Source organism: Varanus komodoensis, unplaced genomic scaffold (genome assembly GCF_004798865.1).
Source record: "Varanus komodoensis strain SLA01 unplaced genomic scaffold, ASM479886v1 scaffold2, whole genome shotgun sequence".
Taxonomy (NCBI): Eukaryota; Metazoa; Chordata; class Lepidosauria; order Squamata; family Varanidae; genus Varanus; species Varanus komodoensis.
Window position 1 is genome coordinate 66,753,901 of NW_025335568.1, and position 24,465 is coordinate 66,778,365.

The 24,465-nt window shown below is 49.7% G+C and overlaps 1 protein-coding gene across 1 annotated transcript in view; it reads left to right on the forward strand.

Annotated features, from left to right (window-relative positions):
- The first annotated feature begins 1,364 nt into the window (after nucleotides 1-1,364).
- Nucleotides 1,365-24,465, forward strand: part of CCDC85A (coiled-coil domain containing 85A) — a 132,757-nt gene continuing 109,656 nt past the window's right edge. Inside the window, exons 1-2 of the mRNA XM_044428978.1 lie at nucleotides 1,365-1,628; nucleotides 7,558-8,491. Of these exons, the coding sequence (XP_044284913.1) occupies nucleotides 1,365-1,628; nucleotides 7,558-8,491 (1,198 nt within the window). The remainder of the gene's footprint in view (nucleotides 1,629-7,557; nucleotides 8,492-24,465) is intronic.

Sequence of the window (24,465 nt, forward strand, 5' to 3'; positions counted from 1 at the left end):
GGGGGAGGGGCTCTCCGTGCGGGGCGGGGGCGCCGCCGGAGCACGATCGCGGCAGCCGGCCGGCAGCGCGCCCGTCTCGAGCGGCTTCGCGGGCCGCCGAGCGCCGCTCCCCGGGAGGAGGGCGCGCGCGAGCCGGCCGGCCGGCCGGCCAAGCGGGCGGCGTGGGTGCGGGCGGGCCACCGCTCCGTCGCCGCCCCGCCCCGCTCCTCCGCTGCCCCGGGACGCGGCTCGCCTTGCTCAGCCGTCGACCGGCGAGGATTCCCGCGCCTGGAGCCGCCCGGCGCGTCCGAGAGGAGGCGCGCCCGCTGGGTAGCGCGCCTTGTTCCGGGAAGAAGCAGCACCTGCGCTTTCCTCTCCGCCCCCCGCGCCGTCCCAAGCTCCGGCCGCCGCTCCCCGGCCCCGGTTCGCAGGGGAGGGCCGGGCGCGCCGCCGCTCCCTCCGACGGGACGCGTTCCGCAGCTTCCGCTCTGCGCCCCCGGTGATTCTTGTCGCTCCGAAGAAAGCAAAGTCATCACGCCGCTCTTCTCCCCGCTGAACAGCAAAGCCAAACCCAAACTCACGAAGGTCTAGAATCTTTGAAAGACACATGGTCGCCGGCAGCGCGCCTGGCCACATTCCTTCGCCTGCGCTTAATGGGGCTCGGACTACCTGACTCGATTGCTATCGCAGCCTGCTCGGGAAGGAGGGCTACATGTGTGCGGACCTCGTGAAAGGATCGATTGCGTGGCCGTGCCCCACTCGGGACACCCTACACGTGAAGACAAGCTCGTGTGCAGACCTGCATGCTCCCCAGGTGGAACTTTGAGGAGCAGATAACTGGTAGGGTGGGGACTGAAAGTCATTCAGCTTAGCTGCCCGTCCAAGTGGGGCTCCCCCCTCCCATGCTTTTTCCCCTGCTCGCCACCCCCAGGGTCATACTCCATGTACAGCATCCATGAGGAACCGGACCGGGGCGTAGAGGATTCAGTCCCTGCTCACCCCGCAATAAACTTGCAAGGATACCTCGCTTGCCCGAGGGCGCCTCGCCTCTTTTCTGATCGACCAGCAGCGGCAGAGAAAAAAGTTCATTAAAAAACGCGGGCGTGGGAGAGAAAAGTTCGCCCTCCCCTTCACTGCAAAGATCTCGGTGCTAGTCACTCCGATTCCTTGGAAAGGCATGAGGGATCTGGTGTAGGAAGGGAGGGATTGTCAGGGCTGAGGGGGGAGGATTATTTCCACTTATCGGGGGTCGGGGTGGTGGGGGGCTTTTCTCTCTGGCATCGGAGCCGGGAGAGCGGCCTTGAACCGCCTGCTGAGCCCTGCCGGGACTTGGCTCGGCTCCGCTGGACTTTCCCTGGAGTTGAGAGGCCGCTTCGTCCGCCAGCATGTCTAAGGTGGCGGCAGCCGGAGCGGGAGCCGTGGCCACAGGGGGGTCGGCAGCGGGGGCAGAGACTTGCGGGGCAGGGCCGGCCGAAGACCTCGCCAAGGTGTCTGATGAGGAGCTGCTCCAGTGGAGTAAAGAGGAGCTGATCCGGAGCCTGCGCAAGGCTGAGGCTGAGAAGATGAGCGCCATGCTGGACCACAGCAACCTCATCCGGGAGGTCAACCGGAGGCTGCAGTTGCACCTGGGCGAGATTCGGGGGCTCAAGGTAAAGCGGCAGCCACCCACCTCCTGGATGGGGATGGGGAGGAGCCTTGGGGCGTGGGTTGTGAGTCAAGAGGTGTCCCTCTGGGGGAATTGCGTGTATCCCTTTTGTATCCCATCTTTTCCCTTGCAAGGAGGAAACCAGAGTGGCTAGAAGTTCTCCCTGGCGGAGCAGCTCCAAATGCCTCTGCTGAGATGGTTTTCCTGTGCTAACAGAATTCCCCCCTAAGACAGCCTTTGCTCTGGGGCAGGATTCTGTCCGTGTCATTATTTCTTGTGCATTCCCTGGCGGCTGTTTCCCCATCATGGGTGAGATTTCTGTCTCCTAATCTGCCACCTGTTACAATTAATTAATAGCTTGCATTTATGGTCCACCTTTTGTCCTCTTGTGAGGAAGCCAAGGTGGTTTACAGAGGTCCATTTTATCTTCACAGCAACAACCCTGTGAGGTAGGTTAGGCAAAGAGGGAGTGGCTGGCCCAAAGTCACCTGGTGAGCTTTATGGCTGAGTAGGGGCTAGAACCCAGATCTGCCAGGTCCCCCGTCCAGCACTCTAACCTCCACACCAGCTCACCACACTGGTACCCCCAGACCTTCCAGATGAATCAGCCTACCAGGGCTGACCTCACAGTAGGATTGTCTGTGCTTTGCTTCCACCACCCCCTGGCATGGAAACAGGTTCCTCAGGACTTGGGTTCTGATTGCTGTGTGAACAGACCACCTCTGAGTATGTCTGAAGTCTGCTCCCTTCGAGCTCTGTGCTCTGCAAAATCACCTCTGTGTTGGAGGGAACGCAGCCCAGCGTGCAGATGGTCACCTGTGACGATTGCACGGTTACTTAGTACACTGCAGGAGCAGCGTGCATGGCAAGGGTGTGGGGAAAGGGGAGGACACTGGGGTACAGGTGCACCTTCCCATTGCTTGTGCATGCAGTGAAATACATGCGCAGGCAATGGCTAAATATATATGGCAATGTCATCCTTTTTGATAAATGGTTACTGCTTTGACCACATCTCCAGTGAAGACCTCTGGGTAGCCGGGCTTGGAAATACATCTTTCGGGGACCCTGGAGAACTAGAGTTCATTTACGGGTTAGACTTTGCAGAGGCTGTGATGTGCTATTGTAACAAAACCACCGAAGGCTCTGGTGGCACCTACAGCTGCATTCGTAGACCTAGCCCACCTTGATCAGGTGTGTTAAATGCAGCGGCCAGCATCCACAAAGCTCATCCCATAATAAGTTGGCTTGTATTTAAGGTGCTGCAGGACCCTTTGATACTTATTACAAATACTGATATCCTGCCCTTCATGATATAACTCCTATGGGGGCTGAAAAGTAATGTGGAGATAGAGAAACAGCCCGGAAAGCAGTGTTAAAATTGCGTAGTTGATAAGGAAGCTCGCTGCAGGGCAGACGGTGCTGGGTGGCCCGGCTCAGAGCATGGGCCAGGTGTTAGCAGGCACCTGGGGCAGTCTCTGCCCGCCTCTTCCTCTTTTCTGGAATCCGAGACAAGACTGGGTTAACTGGAGCATTGGCTGACTTCCGATTAGGGGTCTCCCGAACAATCTGGAGCGGCAACGGCTGTCCTGGTACATGGGGCTGCATCTAGTGACTGGATACCTTTTGTCTTCCTTGATTCTTTTTTCCCTTCTGCTGCATCATGAGCTGTGAAATGTAGATCACAAGCCCCACTTTTGTGTCTGTGAGTCCATGTGCAGATGTGCTGATCTGCTAAAAGTTCCAGGGTATTATAGGAAGCCACCAACTGGCAAACAAAAGCTAGGAAAGTTGAGGAACAGTTATTCCTATAAACCATTGCAGCTTTCCCTGGTTGTCCACAGCAGGGGAAGGCAGAAGGTAGACCTCCAGATGTTTGCGCCTTCAAACACCAGAGTGCTCTGTCACCATGCCTAATGGGCAGGAAAGCAGGTACTTGGTGTCCAAAACATCTGGAGAACTACTTTCTGCCTACCCCTGGCCTATGGCGTGCTGGCTGGGGGAAAGTTGTGGGTTTTTCTTGTGGGGAGTGGGAAGAACTGGGCATTTGTAAGATGGAAGGAGGACACACTTGAGCAAAGACGCACTTCCATGATCCATTGCATGCTGGCCTGTGTTACTGAACAACTTGCTCTGACCCTTAGACAGTGGCCCGCAAGCGACAGCAAGCTCCTTAAGGAACTGCTGTATATTCCCATTGGGACTGTCTGCCTAACTCAGTGCTGCCTGCTCTGACTGGTAGCAGCTCATCAGGCAAAGGTGGGTCTTTCCCTTTACTTGCTACCACGTCCTTTGAACTGGAGCTGTGAACTACTGAACTGGAATGCATTGCAGTCCAGCAGCTCTGAGGAGCACCGGGTTGGGGAAGAAAGGCCCAACAGACAGGCAGTTGACTGGTCGGATCCACTTTGGGCCAGTCACTTTTGCACCAGCGAATCTGCATCACAGGTCTGGTGTGTGGACGAAAGAGCAGCAGATGGAGAGAGATCTCTGCATTTCCAGTGGCCTGGATTCACTGGAGGAAGGGCGGGATGCAGAGGAGGTCGGTGGCATCCTCAGAAGCACTGCTTCTATTCGTGTCTTCCCACTGTTCTCAGAGGAATGCCCACCTGCAGTCCTCCATGCCTTCTGCTCCCCTGATTCTTCCTTCACATTTTTCTGCTAAAGCTTCACAGCATGCACATCTGTCCAGGAAGAGAGCTGGGCATGGCAAAGTGCCCGTTCTTCTGTGTCCAACACTGTTTCAACCCTGCAAAGGTTGCTAGCCTGTCCGTTCTTAAATGCTCCTCCATCTCCTGTGCCCACACATCCCTCAGTCAGACATTCACAGTTGTAAACAAAGCAAAACAAGCACCACTGGCACCTTTTGCAAAAATACCTGGTCACCTGGAGGTGATCTTTATGCATTGTAGGTGATCAGCTGAGCAAGAGCCTGGCTGAGCCAGTATGTACATACTCGTAAGAATGGAAGAAGCTGCCTCGAACTGAACCAGGACCTTGGTCCATCTAAAACACTGACTGGCAGCATCTGTCTAGGGTTTCTGGCAGGACTCCTTGCCACTTCCGCTGCTTGGAGATAAGAACATAGAAACAGAGGAAGTCAGAAGGACCCTCCCGGGCCATCTAGTCTGACCCCCAGCTCCAGCCAGCTCCACTCCTGACATGCCTACCATGTACATATCTAGTCTGTCCTTGAACACCCTCACTGATGAGGCTTCAACCACCTCCCGTGGAAGTCCATTCCATAGCCTAGGGGGCCTAACGGTCAGGAAGTACTTCCTGGCATCCATGCTAAATCTGGGTTCTGTTTTGGACCCTTGGGCACACAAAGCTGCAACCCTACAGCCTTTTCACCAAAAGTGTTGATAATCACCCATGTTATTGTGGGAGCTTCCCCCAGTTTTTATTTCTACTCATGCAGGCGAGCTTCGTGCTTTGGGCAGGATCTCTTTTCCTGGTTGCTTTCTAAATTGTTTCTGGGTGGTAGAGATAATTAAGCTGCCCACAGAATCATACTGGCTAATGGGCAGGGTAGAAATTAAATAAATACATGCATATATTAATTGACCCTCCAGATGAAAACCTGTGTGTGTGTGTGTGTGTGTGTGTGTGTGTGAGTTCATTGCTCTAATCCTGTAGAGGCAGGGGAGGAGGACTTGCTTGAAAAAGTTTTCCCCAGCTCTTTCTGGATGACTGTATTTAGTGGCAACCCTGGTCAGCGATTGATCCTGTTGGCAGAGGAGGGATATAAAACACTGAAATGATGCAGTCGATTGACCTGAAGGCCACTAAGGCTCAAATTCATGTTAAACGGTGTCCTTGGATACTTTTCCCCCATGCATCTTTTTAAGCCGAAGCAGCCTGAATTAGATTGCAGCTGAACAAAAGACGGCTGGGGAAGAAGCTGTTGAATCCATTTTTCTTTTCTGTGGTTGTTTTCTAGCCTGATATTTTACACTGTAAGTTGCTTTTTCAAACCCTCAAAGAGGTGAAGAACCTGCCATGGAGTGAAAAAGCATTCGGGGGCGGAGGGGGTCTGATTTTGAGCTGGAAAATGAGTAGATGAAAAAGAGTGAGAGAGGCCACTGGTTCTGGGTTGCTGGGGATAAACGAATGATGTGAATCAAGGAACTCCACATGACATGTAGTCTGGGGAATCCCCCCCTCAATAGGAATGGCACCTGCACATGTCAGATCGCCCTCTGGTTTGCAGCCGGGGAGGAAAAACGTTCAGACTTGGCGTGATCCTCAAGGCTTGATGTGATCCTGAAAAGATTGCACCATCCAAAAGTTGATGCTATGCAGCACTGCCAGCAGTATGTTTAATACGAATATTCAGCTAATGTTGTGTCTGCTTTCCCTTAAGTCTTGTGAATGCCACTTTAGGAGCATTCAGATCAGGAAGTGAAGGCCATCTTCTGCCCTGCTTTCTTTCTCCTTGGAAGTCCAGCAGGGTTTGACCAGAGTTTGCAGTAGCAGAAATGGAAATTCACCCCATTCCTGCCTTTGTCTTGGTGAGGGGGAGGAAAAGAGGGAGCAAAAAGCTTAAGGAACACTCTTGCTGGAAGGTAGAAAAATGTTCTAATAAATAAAGCATGCGTTTTTCTTTTATTTTAAAATGAGTATTTTCATTTACATCCCAGCTTTTTTTCCTCTTGCAAGGGACCACGTGGGCTCACATGGCCCTGCTTCTTTCTGGTTTATCCTCAGCACAACAACCCTATGAGGTTGGATAGGCTGAGTATCCGTGACTGGCTAAAATTCACCCAGCGAGCTTCTTGGGCACGTGGGGACTAGAACCTGGATCTCCCAAGTCCCAGCCCGACAGTCAAACTATTACACCACACTCCTCCCATTTCAAGTGGAAGATTTAAAACCGGCGTTTTCCTGGTTTTTTCTTCCTAAGGATGGACTGTTTTAAGCTTGAGCTTGCTTCTCGCTGAGCATTTTTCCTAATCTCTCATGTGCTTTATGATAAACCTCAGTTATGTTATGTCAAATTTTGCACTGTCAAAAATATTTTTCCTCTTGTGGGGAAAATATATAGGGAGGTCTAGACGATTTGGATAGTTTATCTAAATGATGTTTTTCGGCTTGTGGGGGGGGCAGGGTCTCTTCTTGTAAGCAAATGAACCCACATGCAGGCATCCAGTTTTAAGTGGCAAACGGGAAGGGAAAACGCCCTGTGCAGCAGCTCTTCTTGATACAGCGCATGGAGCATGGCAAGGAAATTAGTGCTCCTTTTCATGTGGGGCTGGACTGGCTTTACTGGCACAGAGCATGGGAAGCAGAGCACATGGGACGGCATCCTGGATGAGAAGTAGGCTTGGCCAGTGGTTCAGACTCCCGCTAGGTTAACTCCTGGGTCACTTCCGGGGAAACACGTCACCTGCACGGAAGGACGGGCATGTCGGGGACTCAGCAGCAGCCTTGCTTTCAGCCTGCTCGCTCTTCTCTCTGAGATGCTCTTTCACTCAGCAAAGTTTCCCCAGGCTTTCCTTGACCCGCTCGGTGCCCTCCAGTTGTTAAGACTGCCTAGCCCATGCATTGGTCATGATGGATACATGCCTTCCATGTGCCTGGCTGGGGATGATGGGCCTTGTAATGCAAAACATCTGGCAGGCACCAGATTAGGGAAGACAGGCCCAGAGGCTTAGATGGTGAGGCATGGAAATTTGGGAAGAAAGAGAAAGAGGACTTGGGAGAGAAGACAGGCTTGAAGTGGAATCGACTTGGGGGTGGGTGAGAACGTGAAGCGTGTCCAGAAAATCCAACAATCCAGTGTCTTGAGCACACACTCCTGGGCCGTCTTAAATGGTGTTTGCCATGGCAGGTGGAAGGCAGCGGGATGCCTGCTCTGCTCTCGTGAGTGGCATATTGAGCCTTCCCTTGATAATACCTGGTGTTGGTTCTCTCTCCCCCTCTGTCTGTTGAAGGACATCAATCAGAAGCTGCAGGAGGACAACCAGGAGCTGCGGGACCTTTGCTGTTTCTTGGACGACGACCGGCAGAAAGGCAAAAAGGTCTCCCGAGAGTGGCAGAGGCTCGGCAGGTACAGCACCGGCGTGATGCACAAAGAGGTGGCCTTATATTTGCAGAAGCTGAAGGAGCTGGAGGTGAGGCAGGAGGAGGTGGTGAAGGAGAACCTGGAGCTGAAGGAGCTGTGCGTCTTGCTGGACGAAGACAAGGCTGGCGTGGCCGGCTGCAGGAACTCCATCGACAGCCAGGCCAGCCTCTGCCAGTTAAGCGCTGCCAGCGCGTTCATTCGGGATGTGGGGGACGGGAGCAGCACCTCCAGCGCCGGAAGCACCGACAGCCCCGACCACCACAAGCATCACCCCAGCTCGAGTCCCGAGCACCTCCAGAAGCCCCGGGGCGAGGGCAGTCCCGAGCACCAAAGGCACAGGAGTGCCAGCCCGGAGCTCCTCCACAAGCCCAGGGCTTCTGCCAGCCCTGATCCCCAGAAGCACCTGAAGGGGCCGAGCCCGGAGCATCACAAGACTCTCGGCAAAGGTGCGGCGGAGCAGCAGAAGCATGGCTGCGGCAGCCCGGAAACCCTGCCGAAGCACATGCTGAGTGGCAGCCCGGAGCACTTCCCGAAGCACAGGCCTGGGAGCAGTCCAGAGCCGCAGAAGCACGGTGGCGGCGGTGGCGGGAGTCCCGAGCTCCTGCAGAAACACACCCTCAGTGGGAGCACAGAGCACCTCTCGAAAGTGCGGGGCACCAGCCCCGAGCACCTCAAACAGCACTATGGGGGAAGCCCGGAGCACCTCAAGCACTTGGGCGTTGGCAGCAGGGAAGGCACCTTACGGAGACAGGTTGCGGACGATCTCTCGCCCCATCACAGGAGCCTCTACAATGGGATGAATGGTGGGTCCGCGTTTGATTTTTTCTTAAGGAGGGTGCAGCTGCGAGCATTGCTTTTGCAGCCGGTCGAGGCGCGCCGCTTGTTACGGAAGCGATGGCACCGTGCATCCTTTGTATGTGGTGCATTCAGGAGGAAAGGCTTCTTTTACTCAGGGGAGCAGAAATTGCGGGGACGCCGTGGTTGCTCTCCTTTTGTACAGATGGTGCCGTAGCAGCTACAGAGCAGTTGTGTCTCCCAGGCTTTCTGTGAAAGCGTCTCGCCTGCACAAAGAGGCATTGAAATATGCCTTTCTCCAGGCGAAAGTTGATGTGCTGCATGCAGTGGGTTGATGGGGAAGAGCAGTACGGGTTGGATGGAGTGGCCTCCTCTTCAGACCTTGACATTAGCACCGGAGGCACCCGTGTGGCTAATCCTCAGGTACTGCTGCTGCCCTTGGGCACAGGGATGCTTCCATCCGCCTAATGGATGATCGCAGGACTGCCTGCTGCACCGTTATTAAAGCACACAGGGGTCTTGTTGGTGGCCGTAGTTGGGCGGTCTGCATAAATGGCTTTGCTTTCTCTCTTCTTTCGAGGAAGGCAGCATCACCGCTGGCCTGTTGCTGGACTCTGAGTTCTCCTCCAGTGAAACAGAGACAGTACTGAGTATTGGAGGCGTGGGATGTGCATGCACACCTTCTGCAGTTCTCAGCCTCAGTGCGTCTTCACTGGCATCTTTTTTAAGAGGGAAACATTTGGGCAGTGCAGGATTTGTTCTGCACTTGGTTGTCACAGTCCAGACCAAACCCAGACCGGGTTCCTTGAGGTTTAGCCTGCTGAACAGAGTTTGCAGAGCAGAGTAGCATTTTCTCTAGAAGGCACATTTGTTCTCAAGCAGTGGGGAAGAGGAGTACCCGACTGTGGCGCAAATGCAAGATTCTGAGCATGGGTCATTTTCTATGTCAGTGGTTGCCACGAACACCTAATTGATTATTTGCCACAGTGGTGATGCAGTGAATTGTAGACCCTGGGAGACATCTGAGAAAAGATCTTGGTTTTGCATTTATGATTCCACCATGTACCAAAGGGGTTGGCATTGGCAGCCCAGGCACCTGTTGGGGCAGGCTTGGGAGAGGATTTTATTTAACTTTTGGTGAGAGAAGGAAATGACCTGATCTGCACTTGACAGAAGGTTATTAAGGGGGCGGTATCACTTCAGACGGCAGGTGGAGGGGAAGGCTCCTTCTCCATTTTACAAAACTCCTTGCAAGTAAAAAGTTAGCGCTTCGGGGTGTCAGTTCAGGCCCTGTTATGCTAATTCTCCACTTGCAGGGAGTTGGTTTCCGTGTAATATGGGCAAGCCTTTGGAAATGGCATTCCGTACCCGCAGCCAAAATGTGAGCAAAGTGAGGGATGCTTGGTTTTCATACTTGGAATCTTCCTTGATTTCTCATTCTCTTCCATAAAACGTGAGAGTCAAATTCCCAGTGGATTGCTTGGTTCATTCTGGCTACCTTTCGGTTTGAACTAACTGTCTGGAAGGGAAATTATTCTCCTAAGAATAACTTGCACTTCTGTATTGAGCTGGAGGAAGAGAGAGACAGAGTTGAATTACAGAGTCGATTGACTAGTGCGCGTGCCCAGGAGACCCCGGATGAATGACTTCCTAGTTCAGGAAGAGCCTCGTTTGGGAAGAATCGGAGAACTGCTTAGGAACTCAGCATTGGCTTCAGATCACTGCCTCTTTGCGTTGTGCAGACACGTAATCACACTAAATCACACTATGCTTTGGTGTAACTTGTATCGTAAACCATTTTGATCCAGAATGGAAGCGGGAAACCTGAATTGTTTTACCTGGGCGGGTAGAATGGGCCTTCTTCTGTCTCCCGGCTCTCTTTGGACAGCCTTCTGGGACAGCTGTGAATCCAAAGGTTGCTGGGGAACATGGGAATGGAGGGTGCCATTGCATTTCCATCCTGCTTCCCACGGCATTGGCTGATCGTAGTGTGAACACGGTACAGGGCTGGTGGTAGATCCTGCGCCCTGGCGGACCTTCCAGTGCTCCGTGCGCGGGGGTAAGAGGCAGGTGAAGTGCTGGTGCCCACCCCTTTCCCTTCTTGTGGCTTGCGGGGACTGGAGGAGGGGCAGAACAAGCGCTGCCCATTTGGATGGCAGTCTTGTATTTTCATTAATGCTTATGTCCTCCCCACAAAGGCCCCCAGGTTATTAAGTGGGTCATTATACTCTGATAATAAAACACAGCAGCCAGGCATGGTTTGTTTGTTTAGTTATTTAGTTATCAATCACATTTATGTACTGCCCCAAGAACCCAGAGGGCTCTATGGGCAGTTTACAAGCATTAAAACCCCAAATACCAATACTAAAATACCCAATTAAAACACAAAACGCTAACAACAACCCTAAAAAAATTGCAAACAGCAGTAACTCCATAAAACCCCACAATGTAGCAGCAGCAATATAATATTAAGATAGAAATCTATAGTTTTGAATTATTCTTTAAGTATCTGGTGAATAAAAATGTGATGTGCTGGTACGAATAATTATGTATTCATCAGTCAGGTTTTGAAACACTCTTCAATGGTTCTATTTCAGCCTCTTCTTTTCAGAACCCTTTTGTCGAGCTGCGAACGCTGCTTCATTCCCCCGCTTTTTCTTTTTTGGGTCTACGGGAAGTATCAAAGTGTTCGGCTCTGCTTCTCACTCCCTGTTGAGGTCATTAATGAGCTAGAATAAAATGCTGACTAACACTCTCTCGCGTGTACCACTGGAGGTGTGATAGGTCAAGAGAGCTGCAAGTCTTCTGGAGAGCCTGTGTTCATTTAAAGTGGGGAGTGGGGGTGGGAAGAGGGAGAAGAAAAGGAATGTGTGGGTGCAGTGGAAGCACACCAAGCCGGGGCTGTGCAAAGCATGAGCCCCGGGAAGAGACACTGGAGAAAACCAGTGGGAACCGCAGCAAAATGTTGCAGCTTATTGTATGAGGCGCGTTCCTGCTCAGAGATCCAAAGAGGCTTTTCTTCCAGGCAGAGCCTTCCACTCTTCTCCCCTTTTCCACTCCCCTTAACAGACTTTTAGCATCCTGTCTCCACTGGGCGTACTCCTTCCGTCCTGGCTGCCTTTGGGGTTTCTTCAACCCGGTAGGTTTTTCCTGAAGAGTTTTTCTTCTTCTTATACTTGCTGAGCATTCTGATGCCTCCCTCTTTTTTCTCAGTGGGCCCCATTTTGGTTCCCTCCCCACAAGCACTTAATGCAAGGTTAGAAGAAGCAACTATAGAAATGTAGGGCGCACACACACATGAGAGTGTGGGGATTCCTGTTTTTAATCCCATTGAGGGCATAGGTACTTGGCTGTTGGCCTGCCATTTGCCCCCTTTCCTCCTGAACACACTGCAGTTTGGGTACAACAAACAGGTCCTTCGTGCCACACGGGGGTCTGTGACTCTGGGAAATCCGTTTCCATGGACTTCGGCAGTCTTTCCAGTCTAGCAATAGGAAATGGGACATGGCAAGGGCTTTTTCACGGTGCCTGGAAATCAGTGCAAAATAGTTGTGCCCACTGAGAATTGGGATAAGCATATTTGCAGCACTGTTGGGGCAAATTGTGTCTTTTGGGCAAAGGAGGACCTGATTCTCTAAATGTGTGCAAATGCATTTTAATGTTTTATTGCATTCGCAAGTCGGTTATATAACCCTGAGAGTAGCAGACAGGAAGGTGTGTTTAACTTTCTTCCTACTCATCAAGCTCGTCCTTGCAACTTCCCATCCTCCTCTTTTCAGCTGTGCTTATTTCTGGTCTTGGGGGTTGTCTGGAAGAATAACAGCTGGCTGGGATGCCAGGATTGTGGGAGTAGCTTATTTCCTTGGTACATATCCATGTCCACTTCATCCTTTCACTGCTTCCTCATTCGCTGGCAATATTCCCTACTTTACAAAGAAGTAGAAGTCTTGCCCAAATGAAAAGAACAGGCAGGACGAGAAGCTTGCACAAGGGAGATGCAAGCAATCAGAGAAGCAAAGGAACAGTTTGAGGGGCACGTTGCTAACAAGATCAAAGCTAACAATAAAGAATTCTTTAAATGTACCAAAAGCAAGAAAGCAGCAGGGGACAAAGGGAGTGCAGAGAAGCTGAATGAAGTAGCGTTTTCAGTCTTCACAATGGAGGATGCAGAGTAGATACTTGTCCCTGAGCTTATGTATTTTGGACCGGAATCTGAGGAATTCGGGCATTGTACCGAAAGCCGTAGAGACGTGTTCTGCTCAGCCGGTGGTCCCAGTCAATAATCCAGCTATGGAGTTGTGGGCCAGGCAAAGTTTCTGAGCAGTCTTCCAAGACACACACACCCTATTCCAGTAATCCAGAAGGCATTTTACTGGAGGGTGGATAACAGTGGCCAGGCCCTCTCTGGCCAGGAAGCCTGTCGCCAGTGAGCAAGAACTGTGCAGCCAGGTCGTGTGCAGCGTTACTTGGAAGTAACGCACACAGTTTCCGGTGAGGGTCACACCAAGTCAGTCTGTCGGATTGCATGCAGCGCGGCCAGTGGACGATGGACGGCACATGGCAGAGTGCCAAGATGGCTCCAAAATAGCCTACCTGGGTGGGGAATCTACTGGGCTCTGTCTGAGTCTGGACCGGCAGTGGGATGCAGGCACTTAAATGCATGAGTAAGTGTTGTGTGAAAAAGGGCTGCTAGGCTGAAGAGCTTGAGTGGAAGTGCTTGTAAGGAGTGAGGAGGTGTTCTTCTAAGCACAGCTCCTAAAGGCTAGCCTTTTTGATGGTTAGAGGATGGAAAAGGTCTTAATGTACGAGAAGCAGCTTTGAGAAAGTCAAGAAGTTGCTGATTTTGGGTTTTTCTCCCTGAGCGAGAGAGGAGGGAGCGAGGTTAAGCTGACGAGTCATTCCAGCATTTGGAATATACTTTTGATAAATGGGTGTTGCTGATGGTGAGCCTGGGCCAGAACGTTGCTTGAGAAGCGAGAAGCTTGGCTGCAGGTCCCATCTTAGACGCTGAGTTCCCTGTGGTGGTCTCCTGAGATGGAGATGACTACAGAAGACATTCTGTCTTGCAAGCCGTCTCTTCCATGTTGCAGATGAGCTGTAAACAGTTGTCTGAAGTGAGTCAGAGCTAGGATACAGTCATGTCAAAGGATCCAGTTGGATGGTTGAACCAGGAGTCCAAGCCATGGAATAGGCTGGAATGCGCAGTTGGTTTTAATGGCAGCTCTCAGAAAGCTCTTTCTTACTGTGTGAGGAGCCACATTCAGCCTGGTCAAATCCTGCCTGTCCAGAATTCTTCCCCACCCCGGGAATGCTTCACACTGCAGTTCTTGTGGCTGGCCATGCAAGGCAGAGGCACACAGAACTGAGCATTCTGAGTGTGAGCCCGCACAGCACCTGCGAATACCCTGTTTGAACTCTGCCTTTCCCTCTGCCCTCTGCTGGTGTGCCAAGGGATTCATCCTCACCCCTTCCTGCTCTGATTGCAAGACCTCTTCTGTCATTGCCTTCATTTCTAACTGTTTCTCCCCCTTTTAGGGTCTTTCTACCTTTTTGCAATGTCTTCCAAGTGGCCCTCACTACCTTAAAATAACATTTTAGTTATGCCAGAACTGTGCACAAATAATTTTGTATTATTGTTATATATTTTGCACCACTGATTAGCCAACTTATCAATTCATGCCTGGTTGATGACCCGATAAGTATCTCTTGACAAAGTGAAGGAGGCATTATGGATGGAAAGTAACAGAGCAAGGCTGCAATTTGCTAGTTTGCCTTTCCCTTGACAGCTGTTAAAGTGTGAGCTGTGCAGATTTTTTGCTCACAAAAGGAGTGGGTGCCTACATCTTCTTTTTTTAGGTGTGATCCTCTAGATTTTAAGCACTGCCCTACTGTTCTCAGTGTCCTTCACCTGTTTGAAACTTTCCCCAATGTCTAGGCAATCCAGAAAGGCAAGTTCCATACCCCTTTTATGAGTACTTCCAAAATAAAAGTGTCAGAAGAAGGCTTTTGTTTGAGGAGGCTCTTTTGACAGGGCTAAACAGGTTGTTTTGACAGATTTCTTATGCTGCCATCTGCAACATACTGCATTGCGATCTACCTGCAGCCTTTCTTTGTCAATGTTCATAGATGCTGCCTCTAAAATATGAACACACTTGCTCACATTTCTGGTGCCTAGCAATAAAAATAAGAAGGGGATGAACTAGTGCCGGTCTCCCCAGTATGTCACTTGGACACTTTACAGAGCTGTCACTGAAAGGCATCATGAAAAGTGCAGAAGAAAGATAAGGTAAAATGTGGTGCTGCCAGCCGAAATGGGGTTGCAGTTGGAGCGGAGAGAGAAGATGCTTAGCACACGGTTCCCGGTTCCCTCTCCAGACCCCTCCTCATCCACGAAAGGTTAAGCCAGCTAGAAAGGCTCCGAAGCACAACCTTCTGCCATTCATGCTTTAAATGGAGGAGAAGAGGTGAATCTGTCCTGTCTAACTCCTACCAAGAAGGCACTGAATGGGCAGAGGACTCTGTCCGTCGGGGCCGTAGGACTGTGCCCTGCATTTGGGTCTGCAGTTTCATCAAGAAGCATAGCTGATAGATCAAGGGAAACCAAGCAATGCATAGATCAGGCAGTACCCTTTTTTGCAAAACAAAACAACGCATGAAGCTGTTTTCTGGAAGGATAGTTCAGTAGATGCAGGATGCCCTGGACACATGGAATATTTTCCACTAGTTCACACACTACTTAAAATTCTACTGGCGGGGGAAGGTTTTTATCCCCAAAGGGGCACTTGAGAATGACCGAAAGCAACATGATTCTTATGTAAGATGCTACATTGCTAGCATGTAACCACCTCACACCACAAAGAGGGCTGATGGACTCTGGATCCACCAGGAGCTATGGTCCTTCTTTGGTCTCTTTAGCCATTGGTTATATTCATACAGAACAATAAGCCATGTTTCCACAGAATCCCGGTTTATTCTGAAGGAGAACCATGTTCATACATGCAGCCCATTTGCTCCTCTACATAAGTGTAACCACTAAACAAATCAGGAAGGGTTATTTGGCATATTATCTACATCAAAGATTGAGGCTAGCTGCCTCCAAACAGTATAGGCTTAATAAACTAAGACGAAGCTTGGTTTGCAATCCTGGCTTGTAAAAAATGTGGCAAGTTCAGCATTCCTGGTTCAGATGACATGCTGACCAAACCCTTCCAGGTTTGTTTTATGAGTGGGCTAGAACGTGGTTGGGCTAGTGTGCAGGTACAAAATGTGTGTGAGCAGGCCATGCTCAGCCAAGTAAGCATAGGTTCTTCAGCATTCTGGCTTGCCATTCTGGGCAAATATAGTGTTGACCCTGTCTGTGCACTTGCTACTTTCTCTTGCCCTGATAGAGACTTTTTCAGCTGATTTGGTGTTCATTCCTTTTTGAAGTCCTTCTCTGGTGTCAGCTTCTTGAACAGCTGGACTCTGCAGCTGCTTTTACTGCCAGAAAATTTTGCTTGTGCATTATGGGCCCGTTGCTACCATCTGTTTCTCGGCATTTTCAAACCTGCCAGTTAACCTTGTTGTATCCAGTTCAGTAAACACCCAATCAATCCTGGAAGATTGCAAACAAATGGGGTGTGTGGCATTTTAAGGCCAAGGGTAACAACAGTCCAATTGGGAAGGTGCCTTGAGCATTCTCTCCTGATCGAATAATGATTTCTGAGTAGCCCTGCTGGACGAAGGAGGATGGAGTTCTAATTCAGTGCGTTTGGAACGCATCGGATTGGCGAAGGTTGTATTAGAGACTGAATGGCTTTGCTCCTCATGAAATAAACAAGGCACGGTGGCATCGGGGGGAAGCGATTGCAACCAAGTTAATCTCGCCCAATGGGGCTAGGCCCATAAGCTGCCTCTGCGTTAGGCATGCTAACAAGCAGCATCGGACACAGGAATGGGAAAAACACCTTTCTTTCGCAAAGAAGCTTAAGTATTTTAGCCACAGAACCAGCACTTTCAATGTTACAGGCCAGCTTTTCCCAACCTGGTTTCCACTGGATATGTTGGGCTGTGGGTCCCATCATTCCTAGCCAGCATGACCAGTCTGCTGGTCATGGCATTCAAGGCTTGGAATTGAATGGATCTAAGACTTGGGATCATAGAAGAGTTGGGGAGGGCAGTAAGGTCTGACCCCCTGCTCAAGGCAGGACTCCAAGTTAAATTTGTTTAGCCTGAGAGCCTTTGGGACAATTCTTACACTGCCGTAGCCGTTGTTTCAGTCTGCATCACCAGAGGTGAGCTGTGTGGACCTAATGCCCCCGGTCCTTGTAGGCCAAATTCATTCAGTTATTTTCCTTAGTAGTCTTGGAAATGTTACAGATCTGGTTAATATGCTTGACTGGGGTGTTTGAGACTCTTTTGATCACTGCCATAATGTGGATTATTGAGACTGAACTCAGTTCCTGGATTTCAGAGCATTAACCCTGAAATTTCATGGCAGTGAAGGAAGAGAAGATGAAACAATGGTAGGTAACTTAGTGAAAACAGGTTTCTTCCCTCCCCTCCCCTCCCCTCCCCTCCTTCCAGTGTGTCTTCAATTAAGTTTTCTTCACAGGCTGGCTCTCTGCTTCAAAGCCACACATTTTCTTCCCAGATGTACTTTGCAATTGTGGTTTCTTTCCACAGTTCTTTCCTGATCTTCAAGAACCTTCGTGCTTTGGCTACTTGACCTCCACTGAGTAGATTTTGATTAGTGCCAAATCGTGCGATGCCTTAGAGATGGTCCATCTGCTTAATGTACTGCACCACTTAAATCAGGGGCCTTGCGAGGTCTGGATGGAGCTTCCTCAAAGACAAAAATATTGAGGAGGAGATGGCCATGCCTGGTTCAGTAGGCGAGTGTGCCCCAACTTTCTTGAGCTGGAAGAAGTTTCCAAGCTTCAATTTCCTTGTAAAGGGAAAGTCCTGGGAGTTACATTGCATTTCTAAGACAGGACTGGGTAACTTGTGGCCCTCCAGATGTTTTGGCTTACAACTTCCCTCATCATTGGTTAATGCTGGCTAGGCCTGAAGGGAGTTGTAGGCCAGATCATCATGACCAACTTGTAGCTGTTGGCCAGACTGCAAGTTCTCCAGCTTTGTTCTAAGATCCTTAACAAAGATATAATGCTTGTGCAGGTGAAGTCAAACATGTACAAGGATGACACTAATTTAAAAAATATTCTTAGTACCCCGAAGCTTCATCTGCTCCATGATGGGTGCCTCTTGTCAGCCAGTTGCAAAAATAGAAGGCATTCTTCTTTCTCCTGCTAGATTCTGAACTGCTTCTTCACATCCCCACACACTGTCCTTCACCCTAGGAGGTATAACCTGCTTCTCATCTCTCTCGTTTGGCGTACTGCACAAGGGAGCAGAGGCCCTTCCACAGGTACCAGGAGAAATGGAGATGAAACGGCTCTCGGGGCAGTCTGCTCCACCACCTCTGCCTTGTGCCCTGTTGGAGAAGCAGTGCACCAGGAGGTTGCTGCTGCTGCTCACAATGGCCATCCTTGGCAGAAGACAATGCCTGTCCTTTGGGTAGCCACCAGAAGCATCCTGAGTATACAGACACCTCTTTTCCCCACTGCAGCACCCTGGGATGACTCTTGTCCATCAGGGAGGTCTAACCATGGCCTCTGCTCTGGTTTCCCCATTGGCCTTAGAAATTAGGGTTCCTTTAGGCTCAGAAATGGAGTGGAGGATGTTACCAAGCACCAAACAGGTGATGCAGCTAGGCTGGACTTCTGGGTGCTGCAGCTCAGCCCACACTCCACCACCTCTGGCTGAGAAAGTGGCAGGTGATGGAAGCGATGCTGCTGCTGAACCATGGGTTGTTTGAACCCAGCTGGGGGAATGAACCTTGGTTGGTTAACCACAAACTACAGGCAAACCAACTTCGTTGGAATTTTGTGGTTAAAACAGCCATAGGTTTTTATTTTTTAGCATGGTTGGATCCGCACAACACAATCGTTCACATTTTAACAACAACCCATGGTTCACTGGCAACTTACACCCAACCCATCCTCACCCTTGAGTCTGGGTTGTTGGTTTGTGCAAACCCAGCCATGCCTGGGCCTTTTGGCTGATGCTAAAATTCAAAGCATTGTTTTCACCTTTAAAAGATGTCATCCTTATCTTGGATTGAGTGTGCCTTTAACCCCAGTATATGTGTTTGGCAGCGGCACTAAACTCCAGTTTTCTCCAGTATTACAATGTTGATATCACTGAACCAAGTTTTAAATTTATAACTCTAAACTTGCCAGGAATGGAAAAACCTTAATAAAGCAAGGAATGGCAGGGTGGGGAGAGAAAGCGATAAAGGTTCCTTGTGGGATTTGCAGCAGAAGTAATGCAGGCGGCCATGTGAAGCCCCCACCTCCCTTTAAGACCATTAAGACAGGGTCTAAAATTACCCAGCTGCACATCTGTTCCTACTGGTGGGACAAATGCCTGGGCTGTCACTGCAGGGTCCTGCCCTCTGTCATTTCACCATCATTATTAATTTCATTTCTGTACCATCCAGTATTTGAAGAAGCCTGATTCATTTTTGTACATTTATTTCCTGTAGTATTTGTATCCCTGCCCATTCCCATAGGCTCTGGGTGGTGTGCAAGAAATTAAATCCAGCAATGATTAAAATTGATTAAGAAAATACAATTAATTATTGTATCCGATTCATCAGTGACAATACCACATTGTTACGGTAATCAAGAGCTCAAAGAGTTCATTTCACTAACAGCAACATGGTAACATTTCAAATTACAGAAGAGGCAAAAGTAATAGCTACATTTTAAAAATTATTTTATCAGTAATGCATAAACCAGGGCGGAATGCACCAGATGCACCTTCCTTATGCATTTGAGGCATTAATAATAATGCAGAGCAGAGTGAGAGCAAAATGCAGAACACAGCGTACAGCAGCTGGTTTCTCCTGTGCCTCATTCTCTGAAGCTGGTGCTGTTGTCAAGGCCCCCACAGAGACAAGGATGAGGATGATGGTGCTTAGTCTCTTCCCCTGAGTCGTGGATGTGCCCCTGTGCCAGTTGCCGTGAGCACATCTCTTCCCCTTTCCCCCTTCAGACAATCTAAATGAAGAGCTTTTAAAGGACAGTACTTTATTTGAGCCAGCCAGGGTTTTTCTGGTACGGGGAGTTCAATAAGGTAGTTCTCAAGCGGCATCAGTCAACCTAGTATTTCCTCTGGTGTACGGCAGCAGCTCTTGCCCTTGTGAAGAGTTGGTTCCAAACTGAAGACCTCCTCCTCCCTTTCTTTCCCAAAGGGCTTGACTCCACCCTCAGGGAGGTTCGGCCTCCCTTGGGTCAGATGGCAGGAAGTCCAGGAGTTAAGTGGTCCACTTGTTTTACTAGGCAATGAACCACTGGGTTGATGAACTCTCTGCTTCCCCCTCTGTTCCGTCTCCTTCTTTTAGCATCTCCCTCTGAATCTGAAGCAATTTGCTTCTCAGAAGCTGCTGGACAGATCTCACTCGTTCACCTTGACATCTCGGTGCCACCTTCCAACACCTCTCTTTCTCGGCTTTCTAGCTGTGAATGTTGTACTTTGAGAGAAAGGGCCCCCATCTCTACACACCCATGATACTCCTTGTAGGTGGAGTGGCATCTCTGATGACATCATGGTGGACTTGCAGCTCCGAGTGCTGCTTGCTTTTCGCTCTGGAGGGTGGGGTAGCCACTTAAAGGGGCTGTTTGTGTACTCTAGCCCTGCTGCAAGAATCAGGTTTATTCGTCCCCCAAAATGGTAGCAGATGGCAGTTAGGGAAATGGGGTCCAGACTTGGAAATGGGGGCATGTTCCCAGACAGACACTGAAGAAGAACAGTTGTCCCCAGAGTCAGCACGGGCTCATCTTTCTCAAACAAGAGAAGCAAACCATAACTTTTTTTGCTGCGTAGGTCACAGACTATTGTCTGTTATTACACAGGCAGTAGTTCCAGTGTGGAGTCCAACTAAACCTGCACGTTCTTTCAGTAACTGGGTGGTAGTTGGAAATGAATGATTTTCCATTAAGCTCCTCCACTCCAATGGGTAGAGCAGAGGTGGGGAATCTCTGGGTTGAGGGCCAAAGCTGGCCTGCTGGTATTCTCAAGATGGCCACAGCCCTTCTCCTGGTCCCATCCCCTTTGTTCAACCGCCAGTGGTTTCATGATCTCCAGGCTCTCGCACCAACTTTTTCCTATTCCAACTTGCTCAAAAGTCTCTCCTAAGGCTTAGCAGCAGCAGGATCCTTAAGCCACAATAAGCTGTTTTTTTTAATGTAATTTTGGCCCTAGCTAGTTTTGATCATGACCCCTCAGAGCTTTTTGCACATTGTCTCTTCCTTGTGTTGAAAGAGGTCCCTCCTTCAAGGGGTGGCTGAGTGGATGAACTCAAAAACGTAGCAAGTCCAGGGGTCCAACTGCTTCAGGATTCTTCTCACGTGGCAGCCAGACAGCTGCTCACCGGACCCCCAGAAGCAGGACATCAGCATTGTCCTACCCAGGTTCTCCAGCAACGTTTGATAGCATGTAGCCATCAGGACTTCTCCCATCCAGATTGGTGGCCACTGCTGCATCTTGTGGAAGTGAATTCCATGCTTTAACTTGGTGAAGAAGTCCTTCCTTTTATCGGTGCTCAATCTCCCACCTGGGATTATGCTTCCTGGGAGAACCCTGGGTTCTAATAGTAAGAGAGATGGAGAAAAATGAATCCCTGCATACTTTTCCCACACCATGCAAAAGCACCTCTCTCATGTTTCCTCTCGCATTCGTCTAGCCCGACTATCCCAGTTATTTTTACCTTCCCACATCGGGCCGTGTTCCAGCCCTTTGCTCATTTTAGTGGCCCCTTTCTGCTCTTTTTCCAACTCTACAAATGCTGGACCAGAGCCAAGGTTTCCCAGTCACCCATGGGAAAACTGCAAGCGGGACAGACCCTTTCTGCCCGTGCTTCTTCACCCCAGAGAGGTTGGCCTTTCGGATTGCCGCTCATTTGAGAAGTTATTACAGGCACTGCACCTAAACTTGGTGGTGACTGGAAGAGCATATGGAGAGAGATATATCCTTCCAGAATTGTGATCATTTTAACTTAATCTTTCCTCGAGGTCTAGCTGGGTCTGGCCTCGTGCAACTCAGCCCTTTCAAAATAGTGTGCTCTCACTTCCTGAGCGGTGCGGTTAATGAAGTATAGAGCATGAGGCTGGCAAGGTTTTCTTGGAAATATAGCGGCGATTAGTTAGGCTGACTGAGCAATGCCAGTTGTAATGCATAACCACATTAGTATAATCCTTTGTAACTGCTGCTTGCTTAACCTCTTCATTCTTTTAGGATTTATAAGGCACATTAATCAAAGGGCTTCCTCCTTCCTCTTATTATTTAAACTGTCTGACTGGATTGGAAATGCTTTGAATTAGACTTATCTCCAACATGATGGTGTGGATGGGAAAATGAAACTGTTTCTTAGGTTGCCAACTCCTTTTTTGGCTCTGCTTCAGTGCCTTTGTCAGTAGCCTGGGAGTGAAAGGTATCAGGCATAGCTCTTTCGCTGGCATGGAAATATTGATCCAGAAAACTTCCTGAGGTTAATGTTTGCCTATCAAGCTGTGGTACAGGAGCAGACTAGCCAAATAGGGTGGGACACCAGGGGTGGAATGCAACCCACCGGAATCCACACCCCTAGCATTTTGCAGGCTCCCATTTGTGCTTGGCCCGGTCTTGCAAAGCGAAGGTTGCGTGGCCAGCAAGCTTCTTCTGTGTTGGGTGCAGCAACGCAAAGGCTGCTGTCTTAGATGTGGAAGAAGGTGCCGCTTGTGCAGAGAGTGTGCAGGGCTCCTTTCCCGGCAAGCCCAGGAGACTGCTGCCCAAGCAGCGTCTCTCATCCTTGCCACCTGGTGCGGAGCCCAGTTCCTGGAGAGTGCCACAGCACTGCTGGCCAGGACTCCGGACTCAGGGCTGCTGCAAAGTGACTGGAGCCCAGGGAATCCGACAGGACCCTTTCTGCCTTCCTCTTTCCTTAGCGTCATGGTCTTCTGCAGTGCTTTCTCATGAAATGCTCCAAGGACAACAGCTCCATTTTGTCTCCAGGGTAAGTTCTGGCTTGATGTGATTTAGGACCCACTTGTTCATCCTGGAGATTCTTTGGTGAATATTTGCTCCATGGGCATGGCCTGCAGACTCCCGCAGTGACTTTGCTACAGCTAACGATATCTTGATGCAGTCATCAGCTGGATGGGAGAGCTCTGCGCAGCTTGGGAACTGATCAGACAACTCCCTCCGTGTGTACCTGACTGTCAGGTTATCTACAGAAGTCCTGCTTTGAGTTCCCCTTCACTCGGAGGCCAAGAGGACTCCAACAAGAGAAGGGGCATTTTCAATAGTGGCAACCTGGCTCTGGAATGTTCTAACAAGGGAAGCTTGCCTTACGGCTGCATGGCTAACTCTTTTGCTTCAGGCTAAGCCTTTCCTGATCTCACAGGATTTTGAAGTCAGAATTGGAGACCTCCATAACTCCTATGCTTGCAGGATGAACAACAGAGCCAGTTGCTCATATCTTTCTGCTTGGAAACAGGATTTGCATCTGACAGATCATGGTCTCTCCCACCAATGAACCATTAAGATTGCTGTGCCCAAATCTTCTAAATCTTTACAAACATTTCAGTATTTTGCTATCTGAGTTCCTAAAGTGTGGTTTTACCTCTTGTGCCTGATGGTATGCCTTGCATACTTCTGAGTATCATGGTTATTGCAATGCTATTAGTATGTTAGGATTGAAACTGTGCAGCACCGAACTGACTTATGAAGTGTATTATTTAATAAGAAGTAAGTCCCCTGGGTTCGTAGATGTGGGAATGGTGGGTCCAAGCCTAATATATTAACCAATAAGGCACAGTTCCAAGTCTGTTTTGAGAGAGAAACGCACTGCAATTCATAGTATTCTCCAGCCTGTCAAGTCCACATCTTCACCTTCACAATAGCGTGTACCGCCTGCATTTCTTTGGAAAGCAATTTCTTTGGGAATGGAGGAACCAGCCCGGCTGCTTTGGTCAGCCTGCAATTGCTTGGAGATCGTAGAACATTTCCCATCGGGGGAGCTGGAGTTTATGAGACACCCGGAATCCAGTGGGCTACCTTGGCGTGCCTCGTGGGGGAACTGAGCGTGGGGCATGTATGCATCCCCGGCGGAACTACGGGCCATGCTTCCTCCCACCCTGGAGTAAGAGCCGCTGTACAGATGGTTATTTTGCCATTACGTTGTACTTGGGGATTCCAAAGCAAAGCTCTCTTCAGTGATTGGTAATAAAATGATGCCTGCCCAGCTCTGACTGCTGGATAGATTTGGTTTATTGGTTTTAGAGCTAGGAAAGCTTTGCTTTAATTACTGCTCAAGTTGAATTTAGTTGCTCATGTGCCACATGCAAATATGATCTCTTTTTATTAGGACAACAGAGAGGCATTACGTTCAATTAGTGGGCTTGAAATAAACATTGACCAGGTGGTGTTATTTGAATGGTTACTCGGAATCCTCCGTTGAGAGAGCATCAGATGGAAACAGCAGCTTATCTGTGCTCTGACTAGAGGTAGGCTGATCCCTTTAGCTAGATCTTTCCCCCATTTCTGTTCCTCATAATTTCTTGGCTTGTCATATGGAGATCCGAGTTCTTGCCTTGCCTCTTCTTCAGGTGTTGGGCTGAGATTGTGGAGAACCCCTGGGCCAGGGTCTCTGGATGATTTAGGCCAGGCACTCTCTCTCAGCCAATCCTGCCTTACAAGACTGTTTTCAAAATGGTGGTGTCAGAGGAAACCATACAATATAATAATGTATACAATAATGATGCAATTATTGTTTAATGCTGTAAAATACATGAATGCATGTTATAAGAACATAAGCAAAGCCCTGCTGGATCAGACCCAAGGTCCGCCCAGTCCAGCACTTTGGTCACACAGTAGCAAACCAGCGGTCCACAGGATCCCT